General features: G+C 42.3%; 1 protein-coding gene and 1 long non-coding RNA gene across 5 annotated transcripts in view; one reads left to right on the top strand and one right to left on the bottom strand.

Annotated features, from left to right (window-relative positions):
- Nucleotides 1–13,405, bottom strand: part of ATP12A (ATPase H+/K+ transporting non-gastric alpha2 subunit) — an 18,304-nt gene extending 4,899 nt beyond the window's left edge. The window contains exons 1-16 of the mRNA XM_003212695.4: nucleotides 13,178–13,405; nucleotides 11,298–11,438; nucleotides 9,910–9,969; nucleotides 9,268–9,471; nucleotides 8,629–8,742; nucleotides 8,310–8,444; nucleotides 7,657–7,774; nucleotides 6,779–7,047; nucleotides 5,793–5,991; nucleotides 5,228–5,337; nucleotides 4,808–4,942; nucleotides 4,333–4,525; nucleotides 3,761–3,936; nucleotides 3,284–3,420; nucleotides 2,478–2,628; nucleotides 585–753 (exon numbers count right to left, since the gene is read on the bottom strand). Coding sequence (XP_003212743.1) covers nucleotides 585–753; nucleotides 2,478–2,628; nucleotides 3,284–3,420; nucleotides 3,761–3,936; nucleotides 4,333–4,525; nucleotides 4,808–4,942; nucleotides 5,228–5,337; nucleotides 5,793–5,991; nucleotides 6,779–7,047; nucleotides 7,657–7,774; nucleotides 8,310–8,444; nucleotides 8,629–8,742; nucleotides 9,268–9,471; nucleotides 9,910–9,969; nucleotides 11,298–11,438; nucleotides 13,178–13,186 — 2,320 coding nt within the window. The 5' untranslated portion in view covers nucleotides 13,187–13,405. The remainder of the gene's footprint in view (nucleotides 1–584; nucleotides 754–2,477; nucleotides 2,629–3,283; nucleotides 3,421–3,760; nucleotides 3,937–4,332; nucleotides 4,526–4,807; nucleotides 4,943–5,227; nucleotides 5,338–5,792; nucleotides 5,992–6,778; nucleotides 7,048–7,656; nucleotides 7,775–8,309; nucleotides 8,445–8,628; nucleotides 8,743–9,267; nucleotides 9,472–9,909; nucleotides 9,970–11,297; nucleotides 11,439–13,177) is intronic.
- The window catches only part of LOC116217452, a 52,727-nt gene that overhangs the window by 17,540 nt on the left and 21,747 nt on the right, over nucleotides 1–13,440 (top strand). The gene's annotated exons all lie outside the window — the stretch shown is intronic.

Genomic DNA, 13,440 nt, shown 5'->3' on the forward strand with positions numbered 1-13,440 from the left:
TTTACCCCAAACTGTTAACCTACCTTCCCTTTGACCCTCCTGAAAAATTCTAATTAAATTAAAGTCTCTTTCAGTGAGAAAGATGGAGGAAAACTCCCATTTCTCAGCACGCTGTGGTTTTAATGCAAACCATGAGCACTTTGCAGCTGGAGAAGCAGAGTGTGTTTGGATGTAGCACAGTAAGGACTCTGTGTGAGCAAGCATTAAGGTTAAAACGTAAAGAAAACAGCTTGTATCTTTATGATGATAAAGACTGCATAGGAGCAAGATGAGAAATGCTTTTGTTTGGAGTTTGAACAAGCAGAGATAGCAAACCAATGCTCTACTTAGCAAGTATGTGCAAGAGCAGAATGATTTCCTTATTGTCTTTGTAGTGTCTTTGGATGGAAGCAGTTCCCATTTATTTATTTTTTTTTTCCAAATACCAAAATCCTATTTCCAAATCCAGGATGAAAATAAGGGAGTTAGATGAGCTGTCTGTAGAGAGGGGTGCAGGAGGGCAGGATCAGGAGGACTGACCTGCCAGTGCTGTGTGGCTATCAGCTGCTTTCAGCTAAGAAAAGAGGTAGCAACATTATTTTTACCTTCTTCCACTCCTGTGACTATAGAAGCAAAGTTATCATCCAGCAGTACCATATCAGCTGCGTTTTTAGCTGCATCAGAACCAGCAATGCCCATAGCGATTCCAATATCTGCTTTTTTAAGAGCAGGGGAATCATTGACTCCATCTCCAGTCACGGCAACGACTGCGCCCTGCAACACACAGAAGGATCATAATGTGGGTTTGTAGAGGATGTGGTGCCTTCTTCCCCTGAGGAAGCTCTCAGCACCCTTCCAGTCTGTAAGTCTCTAGAATTAATATGGTAGGCTCAGACTGTGTGCAGCAGATGGCTAAATAGGTGTCTCTGTGTTGTCTTGGTTGCCTCCATAGCAGAGAGAAATGGGAAATTCAAGGACCCCACATGATCTGTCTTTTACTTTTGTGCAGTGCTTACGGACTCACTTGGTTTTAATCTTAATTGTAAATCGTGTAACTGATCACTAGAGACCCTTTGCATGCTATCCCAACAACTCTGACCATTGATATGCCATGTTAGGAATCTAAAAGATGGAAAACTGATTATTCAGTTCAGCTTCTTTGTTATCTTCTAATGAAACCATCTACTGCAGTGAAGGGTCCTGTCCTGCTTGTTGCAAAAGCTCACAGCTGGGTAGCAACACAGTGTTCTGAGTGGGGAAAAAGCCTGACAAACTGATTAAAGCAAATACCGAACGTCCTGTCCCTTTGGGGATTTAGCACAGTGTCACTACTGATAAATATTGCCATGGGCAGAAGAGCTTAGAAGCTCTCAGTGCTAAAGGCAGCGTGTAGACTGAGTGGCTCAAGAGGGGGAAGGGAGGGCATTCCTCTGCGTCCTTCTCCATCCACTGAGGGTGTGGGTGTCCAAGCAGTACAGAACACGTTTACCCTCTGTCTGCCAAAGGGCATTCAAAAAAAATAATAAATAAATAAAAATGAGATTTAACGGGAAGATTTCTATCCTTTTTTTTTCCTCCTCTCTTCTCTGAAAGCAGTTCAGGCTTACACTTGAAGAGCTGTTAATGCTGATTGGAAAGCTTAGTGCTGGCATAATTACAAAAATGAAATAATGGCTTGTGCTGGGTCTCCATCCCTGTGAAGTTCAGGCATGGTGGTAGTGTTGTTTTTGATTTGCAGCATCTATTTGGAAGATGCGTCAGAGGGGAAAATCATTGAATGACAATCTGCATCTTCCTTGGAACGCTATATATGTAATTTCTTTCCTTGTGCCTCCTGTGCTGGCTGCACTCCATGCTCTCTTACATAATGCTGCCTGTGAGCGGGACAATCCCTCTTTAAATCCTGCCTCAGATTCATGCTTACTGAGGGTTCTTTTGCAGTCTTTGAAAGTAACATAGATAAGGGTTGGTCACGGATAAATCATGCTATGACATTTTGTGGGATTCATATCTTACTTCTTGTCTAAACATTCCTGTGGGAGGGAAGTACATGGGTCTAAATGGCCACAAGAGATAAGATGAGAGGATGTGGTAATATGTGGCTTTGATCTGGGTTTAAAGAATTCCTGGGGGAAGGCTCCTTCCCAAAGAGTGTGCAAGACTCTACCCAGGACGCTTGCTGTGCATCCCAGCAGCAGCTCCTCTGAATTACAGCAAGCCTGTCAGACCCCTCAGCACAGCTCTAAGGCATTCATGCTTTGGAGAAGCTCATTTTGTCAGTAGGAGTTCAGAGTCTGTAGGAGGAATTCAAATAACTTGGGTTCTATCCAGAGAAGACGGTGCTTGTGGCAATCTGTGGGATGCTGCTCTCGCACAGTGAGAGCAGTACGAACAGAGCTCAGAGTGCACTGGAAATTGCCTTCCACTGTCACCTGGGGGATGATACCTGTGGAAATACACCAGAGCAGTGTCTGTGCAGAAGCTTGTACACCTCTTACCTGCCTTTGGCAGCCCTCCACTATGATCAGTTTCTGTTGGGGTGATGTCCGTGCAAAGACGATCTCCGAATGGTTGCACAAAATTTCATCCAGCTCCTGCAAGCTCATGTCCTTCAGCTCCATCCCGTTCACTACTGCTGCTGTAGCCTCCCTGTGAATAGCCATGGGTATGTCTCCAAATCAAAAGGCTTAGATAGAGAACAGCGCACTCGTAGAATGAATGCAGCTTAACAGTAAGGAAAGGCAGCAAATTGAGTTAATTTCAGAAGCGTTAGTTGTTAATCAGCAGGTGTTGAATGAAAGCTGCTGCAGAAATCCAGACTGAATTAGTTACCTAGATACAGAGGGAAGTAATCAGAGCTTCCTCCAGAGTAGACTTAACAACAGCAAATGCATTTTAAAGAGTACTCTGAGGGATGGGGGGTGAGAGTGGAAGAGGAAGACATCTCTAACAATCTTTAATGTTTGGTTTTTTTTGTTTTTTACAATGGTGAAAGAGGAACTTAGAGTGGAGGTCAGGTCATCCTCCAGCACCACAGAAGATACTGAATTTTGGTTTTCAGTGTGCATGTTTAGTCAGTTGTGCAGTGACAGCAGAGATCTGCAAAGTATTATTCACCAGTGTTTTCCAATGGTGAGCGCAGGTGAGAGCCCTGGTCTAAGCACAGAATTACTCAGGTAGAGAGGCACGTTCGATGGGCTTGGTGGCTGTGATGTAGAGTTTGGCTAAAAGCACTATAGAAGAGGAAGGCATAGCTTTCAGAAAATGAAGGCAATAGGTATCCCAGATGCTCTGCTGCTCTTACTGTCTATTGACTTGCTCAACAGGAATGTTGAGACGCTTCGCAATGTCTTCCACCGTCTCGCTGGTGGCTGAAATGATGCCCACACTTTTGGCAATGGCTTTAGCAGTGATTGGGTGATCACCAGTGACCATGATAACCTGAGGAAGGGACAAGTGCTAGGAGTGAGTGACAAACGTACATGCTGTGGATGCAGAGTGATTAGGTGAAATGTCTATTGTTCTAGACCAGGAAACAGTTTAGAATCTGAACTTGGAAAGCTGTGCTATTTACTTAACAAAGACAGGTAGTGGCTATTAATTAATAAGCTCTGTATTGATTTCAGTTCTCTACCTCTTGTTATTGGCACCATTTTATCAGAGCTGTGAAAAAAGCTTTGTCATGAGCAGTAAGGCTGGAACAACGCAGAATAAAGAAACTTTTTCTATATGAATTCATATACTGAGGTTACAGTCTGTCCGAATATTGTGAGATCCCTACCTTGATCCCAGCACTGCGGCACTTTGAGACAGCGTCTGGCACTGTGGAACGAGGTGGGTCAATCATGGATAAGAGCCCAACAAAGCATAGATTGGATGTGGGGAAATTCATGGAATCTGTGTCAAATGTGTAGGTGTCTGGAAACTCATTTTCAGGCAGGTACAGGTGACAGAAACCTGAAAGGAGATGTAGGTTGACAGAATGTACAGGAAATAATGAAAGAAAGAAGAGAGCTCGCTAAAGCTTAGCATCAGATTTTCTTTTGCCTATAAAATTCTGGTGCATTTAACCATTTGCTTTCTATGGAGGATTATTTAACCTGCTGTTGTAACTTTGTTTTGGCTGCACAGTGTTTCAGATTGACATCAGTATATAGCAATAAGAGCATCCCTGCCACAGGGAGCTGGCAGCATGGCAGTGAGTTTTTAGCAGTCTGCACAGAAGGTAGCACACTTTGCTTTTTATCCTTCACTGCAAGGGGAATGAAGTCCAGACACACTGTGCTCAAACCAGGATTTAAACTCCCCATTTTGCACTGCAGTTCTCTTACAGTCCCTCTATTTAGGACTCACCAAGAACTCTTTCTCCTAGGCCTCCCAGCTCCATGTATGCTGTTTGGAAAGCTTCTGCCTTTTCACTGTCCAGTGGTTCTTCTTTCCCATTGATCATGATGGTGCTGCATCTCTCTAAGATCCTCTCTGGGGCACCTTTCATCACCAGCAGAAAACGTTTGTCGTTGGGATCATCAGTCTCGTGAATGGAGAGCTGTGTGCCACAGTATGAAGTCATTTGAAAAAGCATATACAATCCTTATTTGTTTCCATTTTTTTGGTTACTTTGCACAGAAATAGTATTTATTCTCCTTTTCTACATATCATTCTTTTCATTAAATGGAATGAACTACAGTTACTGGAGATTAAATTTTCCCTGTCATTGAATTCACCCATTAAAACTTCCAGGTCACCAACTGTTGCATTGGATATGCTGATAGAAACACTGAAAGCTGGAAGCAGTTTGGCCTGTTTCCAAAAAAAAACTGAAACGCACCTGGAATTTGTTGGTAGAGTTGAAGGGAATTTCAGCCACTTTCTTGTTCCGTGCTCGAATATTCATGACATCACCCAGAACAACTTCTGCAAATTTCAGCAGGGCTGTTTCGGAGGCATCACCCACCACAACTCTCTGTAAGGGTGAGAGAAGGGACAGCTGATAGCACATATACTTCTGCACCTCTTTCTTACGTGTTTCTATAAGATGTTGTGTGCTTGAGCAGCAGTGATAAAGCAGTAGTTGTTCCCCAAAAAGCCTTGTGCTAAAAATTTGCCTTAGATTTTTTTGATGAGTTTATAGCCAATGGTGAGTTAGAAGGTTGGAGTGTTAAGTGTAAGAGGAGACTGAAGCTAAGTAGAACAGCTTGTATGTATTGCTCTTCCAAAGGAAGAGAAAGAAGCTGATGTGAAGCAGTACCTTCATTATTGGAAGATTCTCCTGTCCTGGTCTGAATTCTGCTCGGTTGCATAGAGTTACAATTTTTGATAGTGCTGTCCATGATGGAGAGCTTTGGTCAAAAGGCTGGGCTGAAAAGAAGCAAAAGGATTACAGCATCCTTTAGCGTAGTATGTGGTAGAAGTAAAAGCTCAAGTTTGAAACAACAGGATTGAATTGTTTGCAGAATAAGGTTGTTCCTTTGATAGGTTTTGTTACAGAAAAACACTTAAACAGGCACCTTACAGCGATCAGCTAGCAGTTCTGGCAAAGTTCCTTAGATAAAGTTTGTGTGTTTATTTCCCTCCTAAATTCAGTGTCAGTGAGTGCACTTGGAATTAGAACCTCTGTGATGGGAATTATTTTGTTCTCATCTCTATGTGGCAAAGAAGGGATTTTCCTATTGCATGCTGCACTTGTGTGTGGCAGGGAGGTATGTCTGTTTCATCTCTGAACAGAAATCCTCATTGACATCAATTAGACAGACTGTAAGTGGGAAACATCCCACATAGCCACCCTTTTCTAGATCCCCCACTGCCATATTTACTTGTTTGATCTTCACTGGTATCAGCTGAGTAGATTTGATTATCAAACCAGAGGTGGGCAACAGTCATCCTGTTCTGCGTGAGGGTCCCTGTCTTGTCAGAGCAGATGATGGAAGTAGAGCCAAGCGTTTCCACAGCTTCCAAGTTCTTCACCAAGCAGTTCTTCTTTGCCATCCGTTTGGCTGTCAGTGACAGGCTCACCTGGCAGAGGTAAAGCAAGAAGTTCAGTTTGCTGCCAGTGAGGTACCATTAAAGAATGATGCAAGCAAGCTACAGACTTCTACTTTTAACGTTGTTGCTTTTCTGAAAGAGAGCATGTTTTTAAAAAGTCATCTTTTGGTGGCTGCAATTTTGCATTGCAAAAGCATTATTTAGCTCAGATGTGAAACTAAGAAAAAGTACATGTGTTAATGAAAGCAACCTGGTTGCCTGCTGATAGTGATGAGTGCTGTATCAGTTAAGAGGCTGTCTAAGATGGAAGAACCTGCAATGTTGGGGGAATTCCTAGTTTAATAAATTCTGAAGTGAAGCTCTTCATCACTGCAGTTCATTGTTGGTGTGCTTTAGGGCTAACAATGCTTAGCAGTTCTGCTGCTTCTTAGCTGGGGATTGTAGAGACCATTTTTGTATATTAGTAAGTGGAATTTTCATATAACTTTTAGGGTACAATATCTTCCTTTCCAAATAGGAACAGGTTGTGGAGGAATGACTCACATCATCACACTGCTTAGCAATTGAGGCAGAACAATATTTCAAGACCATTGTTTAGAGCTGAATTTTTGTGCTGAAGCTCGGATTAATAGCTCAGTTATGCCAGAATTCCTAAATGTTTGTCCTATCAGTTTCATGGAAAGAAAAACACCCCACCTCATCTCAAGTCAGGTAATCTGTTTTTTAGTGTTATGCTGTATTGAAGTTAAAGGAGATGAATTGTGGTAGAGACTGAAGCACTACGAGTGGCGACCAGTGAATTCACACTCAGACTCACTGTTACTGTGGCTAGCAGTCCCTCTGGCACGTTTGCCACGATGATGCCAATGAGAAAAATGATGGAGTCCAGAATCTTGTATCGCATTGATACAGAAATAATGAAGAAGAGGACACCGATGGAAATGGCCACTCCTGCCACCAGGTAGACAAAGTGTTCTATCTCAATAGCAATGGGTGTTTTCTCATTTCCTACTCCTGATGCAAGAGAAGCAATCCGCCCAATGATCGTGCGGTCCCCAGTGTTGATTACAATGCCAGTAGCAGTGCCTGCAAAGAAATAAGTCCATCAGCTCCAAGACTGTTTTCTCTACACAGTATTGATTAACAAAGACCCCTTTCAGCCTTAACGTGGCTGAGACCTCACCCCAGAATTACTTATTTTGCTTTAGAAAGGGAAAGAAAGACAAAATCCATTTCCCTTAGCCTTTGCTAAGGTGTCGCAGTAGGAATGCAGCATTACCCAAGGCACTGTGCAGTTTCCTAGCAGATGGTCTGTTAGGTACAACACATACCTTTTAGTTCTGAGAACAGGAACAATACCTTCAAGTGTACAGAGCCTTTTCACAGAAGCATCCACAAGTACATAAAGGCTTCTGCAACTTGTCATTTCTAAAGGTGATGATTGAAAGACCACAATAGAACTGCAATTAATGCTGGTTGCACCCGTAACCAGTCTAGGTGTTAAAACAAAGGTCTCGCTGCTTGAATGACCAGCTCAGTGCTGCAGGCTTTATTTTGGTGTCCTTTGGAAACCATTTCTTATAGCAGCCAAATCTTTCTGGAATTCCTTGAGGCAGAATAGTTCAAAATGAGTTAAAAAATATTATGCAGCACTCTCTACAGGTGCCATTTCTGGAGGTCTTTGTTGCTACACACCTTCCACACAGGTGGTGGAGTAGAATGCAATATTCCTGGTCTCCAAGGGGTTCTCATGGGTGAAGTCACAGGAGCGGGACTGTGGCTCTGATTCCCCTGTGAGTGAAGAATTGTCCACCTTTAATGAAACGGAGACATGCCCATGTTAAAGTCAGTAACGTGCAGTTACATACAGCCCAGAAGGAAGGCTGCAGCACATTTAATAGCAGGTGACAGCCATCATCTCTCAGTGCTGTTCTATAAGACGATTGCCATTGACACTGTAGGAATGTATTTCAGCAGGAAATTGGTTCAGCCCATGCTGTGTGTTTGTTGGTGGGGTTTTCAGTGGCAGCCTGAAAGGAAAGGTAAAGACCTCACTCCAGGTCTCTGCAGACATGTAATGCAGTGTTGCTATGTCTGCTGCTGCCGTGGCAGAGTATTGCTAGAACATACTATGGCCACAATGGCTTGTTCTGGTGTTCAGGAAGGGGGTTAGTATGTTAGTATGGCATGAGCTGAGCATCTCAGTAGAGCTTCTGCATTCCACAACTTACATGTTGTCACATTTTAAAGCTCTAATGACTCATATTAGGTGTGCAGAAGTAGTTTGTGTCATAAAAGCCTCTCAACTATTCTTACACTTTCAGTGTGTTCTACAAAGCATTGCTTACCTTGCACCCCTGAGTAGTGATCAGACGAATGTCTGCTGGGATCCTGTCTCCTCCCTTTATCTCCACAATGTCTCCCACTACCAGCTGGTCTGCTGACATTTCCTTCTTTTCTGCATCTCTTATGACGAGAGCTTGCTGAAGGACAAAGTATGACCAAAATGAGCATGGTGCTACCCTCTAAACGCCCAACCAAGAGGTAGATTCAAGTCGTGCTTATTGCTTGTATGTGAGGTGCTTATATATAAAGTTCCACTTCAGTCATTTTTAAGGTGTTATCAGTATGAGCCTTCATCTCAAAAGAAATGCTTGTTATTCTTACCTGTGGAATCATTTTACTGAAGCTAGCCATGATGTTTGTGCTTTTTGCTTCCTGATAGTAAGCGAAGATACCAGTGAGGATGACGACCACTGCAAGGACTACACCAAGGTAGAGCTAATCAGTGAAAGAAATAATCCAGTTAGTTGAAAGTATATGCTTAGTTCCTCTGATGGAGTAAATCATATCGTTCTGTATGGTTTCAGGAGACTTAAAGTGAAGTATTGAGGCAGACTAAAAGAAAATTAAGAAAAGAGCTTTCAAGTTTTGCCTTCTTATCAATCAAGTAAAGCTGGGGTATAAAAAAAAAAGTTATAATGATAAATGTCCTGTGTCTCTAAAAATCTTCTCTAAATCAAACCTAGCGTGAACCTGAATCAATTATATTCCTAGCAGAGAATTAAAGTAAAAGATTCCAGCATATTCAAGTGTTATGATTACAGGCAGGAGTTATAAAACCTTTGGACAGGCGCTCTTAGAAGTGGTATGTCAGGTATTTAGCAGAAATGTTCAGTAGTAAAGGGAGAGTCCTAAAAGAACAAAAGACCTCCTGGTTGTTACTGAGTAACTATGAAGTAGTATTCAAGTTACTTAGATTGTCAAAGGGTCACATACTCACTTTGTAGTTATTCAAACACTTACATTGTCAAAGGCTGATTCAGCTCCCTGAGCCAACTGAATGCCAAATGAAATCCAGGAGAAGACAGCTCCTATCCATAAGAGGATGGAAAACCCTCCCACCATCTGCTTGAGGAACTTAACAATTTCAGGAGTGGCTTTGGGAGGAGTGAGTGAGTTGGGACCATCGCGAGCCAGAATCTCTGCTGCTCTTGCGCTGGAGAGACCCTGCAAAAGTAAATGGGGTCACAGAAAACAGCTTTTTAGCTCAGCTGAGAAAAAAGAAGTGTATGCTGTTTGTTTCCTAAACGTTATTGGTGTTATGGATTGGTAACCTGCACCTTTGATTTCCAAAGGTTGTGATTTCAGGATAGTGACACTGCTAGTGAAAAATGACCTGTGGTGAACTTTGAATACCTTCAGAAAAGCTGTGGTCCTGATGAGAACATGGTGGTCAGGACAGTGCTGTGCACTGAGATGCTGTTTGTTTGAGGCTTAACTGGGAGCTGGTGCACTGTGATTATGCATGCATGCATCCATGAGTGCATCTTTGTCAGTTTGCCAATTTGAATGCTTTCCCACTGCCTCTAAGCAGCTTTGGATTAGCCAGAGGTAAAGGAAGGCATCTGAATCAGGAAGTTTCTTAATGATGCCCTATGGACTTACTTTGTCAATGCTCGTACCGTACTTTTCCTCCAGTTGTGAAGTGCTGAGTTTGTGGTCATCCTGGATTCCAAAAGAAAGAAAATGACAGTAAGCAGACCAGCAGACTTGTAAATTTTGTATCAGGATCTGGAGGTGGCTCAAAGTGCCTGGATCTGGAGCTATGGCTCCAGTTGCTAGCATGACATCCCACTTCCACAAACAAACAGTATAGTTTCAGAAAAATCAGAAAAAGCACAAATCTCCTCTTATATATTCACACCTCTGGCATTTGCTCCTATTTTACTACTTACAAAGCATTTACAACACTTGTCTTCTGCTGGACAAAAATGGGTTTCACCATAAATGTCAGTGTTAATGTGGAGTCAAGAAGCTTAACTGATAAAGTGACGAGGGAATGAAATGATTTGCTGTGGTCTCATGGAAAGAGGCAACACATCCTAAGCACAGTTAAGAAAGAGGCATGGGAGAGGGAAATCAGAAAGCTCTTCTCCTTTCCCTGCAGTGACACCGCTGTGGTATTGCTGACCCAATTACATCTTGTGGTGAACAGAGGTTTAGAAGCCAAGAATTTGTGAGTTCTCACCATTGTTTTCACAGAATGATTCATTGCTGCTCAGATGAGTCAATTAACTTGTCTGTGCTTTGATTTCTCTTTAGAAACATGAGAGTACTGTTACATCCCCGGTGGCAAAGATGAGATGCATTGAGAATTATTTAGCTGGGACTGAATAGAGCTCAGAAAGATGATGGAGAAATTGATTGCTCGTTTGGGGATTTCCTTACCTTTGAAATACTGCCTAACTCATGCATTGCCTTTGCTGTGAGCTGTTCTTAAAGCAGTTCAGAAAAGAGGTCAGAATAATTAACTTCATGTTTCAGATTGGGAAACTGAAGCATGCATGGAGGAAGTGAGTTTTCCAAACCCAGCCAGCAGGTCCCTAGCAAGCCAGAAGGAAAAGCAGGTTGCTTGAGCTTAGCACTCGTTCCTTGAAGTACATTGCAGGGAGAAAACTGTAAAGCTGAGCCATGCTTCTAGATCTACTAGCAATCTCTGGAGCAAGATGTTTTGCTCCTCTCTTCCTTCTGCTTCCTGGCTGGCTGTGTAAATGTCAGCTGAGAGAAGGCAGTTTATAGTAATTCCATCTGGAAAAGTACAGACCTCGGAAGGGATGCGCTGCTCCGTACCAACATTGGCTTCATCAAGTCAGAACCACCCTTTTGTTACAGATATTAATCCTGCACAGCTTTTTTTCAGGCGTACTTCAGGGGTGTAAGGAAGCTTATTTCTCCCTGCTGGATTTTCAGCATTGGCACTCCCCTTCACCAGCATTCATTCAAACAGTGGTTGAGGCTCTCCTGCCAGCTGACGTGGCGTTAGCAATACTCACCAGGTCCAGTTCTTTCTTTAGTTCTTCATTCTTTTTTTTCTTGTTGCCCTTCAGGTCTTTGCACTTCTCTTCATCTTCAGTCTTTGTTTTTTCCAGATCTTTTAGCCCATTGATCTCAATTGAGTAAACATCAGACTTTTTCTGTGGAAGAAGGAAGGTTTTAGCTTTGTTGCATGCACCTGCACAAATCAGACTCTGACAAGTCCTTCTATTTCTTTGCTAAGTTGGAATTGCTGCTGTTTCTTTCTCCCAGCAACTTTGAGTGCTATCCCTGTCCTTATATCCCCATAGCAAGTACTACAACGCTCACAATCAGGTCTTCAGCATTTGTCAATTACAGTGATTCCTTTAGAGAGCACAACGCTTTCAGTGTTTTATGATCTAACACAAAGTGTGGGAATGCTGCCCGGGACCTCAGCAAAATTAACATGGAGTGGAAAAGGAGAAAGAAGAAAAAAAAATTGAGAAGTTTTTTCTTTGGCTGTTCCTACAGCTTTTTGGATACATGACTTCACTGTTATTTTCAATTAAAATTATCATTTATACCTTTACATCAGATGACATAAAATGGAGGCAAACACCTTATCGGGCTGCCAGGCAGAACCAAGCCTGTTACTTCTTGTTCATTCATACTGGCCAATCTAGTAACAGGTAAATAACCTCTGACATTCTGCTTTATGGATAATGTAACTTCAGGAGGGTTGCATCCTCCTAACTTTACGTTAACACTGCACTCTGAAGGGCAGACTTCCTGTGTTGCCCATTTGCCAGCTTCTATAATCATAACGTTCCAGATCCTAATTATCTTGTAAATTACATGCCATTCCTTGGAAGAACTATTGGTTGACCCCATTTCAGAGGCTTCCTTAGAGATTAACCATCAGAGTCTCATGAGAGTCATGCTGGATCTTATCTGATGGTGTGCTTTACTGGTGGGATGGATGTGCTGCTGTGCTGCTGATAGGTGCACACACATTTTGTAGGACGTTTGTTGTTTTTAGGTTCTCACAAAGGAAATATTTCAGGTGAGTGAAAGTAGATATCCTGTATAAAGCCTAAATCAGACAGCTTAAGTGATGGAAACAACAAGGGAAGAATAAGTTTGGACATCCCATTGCTTACTATTATTCTGAACTCCAAACTGACCTCCTGTCCTCAGATGCCCTTTAATTAAAGGAATGTTGAAATATTGACGTTTTATCTTGAGGAAGGGAAAAGCTAAGAGCTGGTGAGTGGTTCAGGCAATTACAAGCCTGAAGCACTTGAGTTTGTTTGATAAATATTCCAGATACAGAACATCTCTATTACAGGGCGTTCTAAATTTTGAATCGCACCAAAGACACACAATCTGGTTTATCTACTGGGATTCTTCCTTTACACTCCTACTCTTCCCTTCAACTATCCAACTCAAAGATCTGTTTGGCTTTTCAAATCTCCTGCAGAGAGACCAAGATAGAGAAAGCAACTGTCTATCATGACAACCTAGCAGGAGGAGAAGAAGAAAGAAAATTAGTGAAGTTAGTTAATTCTGTTGATTGCTGTGCATGATGTACGTATAACCTCTAACCTTCAAATTTTCATAAAATCTCAGATTTTGGCATTTGCAAAGAAGTTATTGTTCATGAAAATCTTGATTACAATACTAGCCATTCCTGGAGGTGTCTTCTATCCAATCTGGACTCTTCACATTTTAGAATTGGAAGTGTGTACTTATATAGACTGACAACCTTAGTCGTTAAGACTGGATGCCCAATAGTTTCTAGTATCAATTCCATTTCTTGCTTTGCTCATATTTCTGATACATATAAATTAAATCAGAGCTTGTTAATAGGAAGAAACTCACATAGTAGCAGCAGTTTTGGTGAACAGTCTGTACTCACCTTTACCATCTTGGTGAGCTTATTCCTTTCCAGATGCAATGAAGCAGCCAAGCCAAAAGCTCCAGATGAAAAGCAAAAGCCCAACAGGAGAAAAGTGGAACTCAGAGCACTTCTGGCTGTTGCAGTGCAAAAGCTCACAAGGGTGGTAGTTCCCTCTCAGTTGACAAGCAGATGTTAGCTGGAATCCTGCTTGTGTTTTGGCATCCTTCAGACAGGACGAGTTCGTTGTCCAGAGCCTGTGGAGAAAGAGCACAGTTTGCTGG

The sequence above is a fragment of the Meleagris gallopavo genome, chromosome 26, assembly GCF_000146605.3.
Source record: "Meleagris gallopavo isolate NT-WF06-2002-E0010 breed Aviagen turkey brand Nicholas breeding stock chromosome 26, Turkey_5.1, whole genome shotgun sequence".
Classification (NCBI taxonomy): domain Eukaryota; kingdom Metazoa; phylum Chordata; class Aves; order Galliformes; family Phasianidae; genus Meleagris; species Meleagris gallopavo.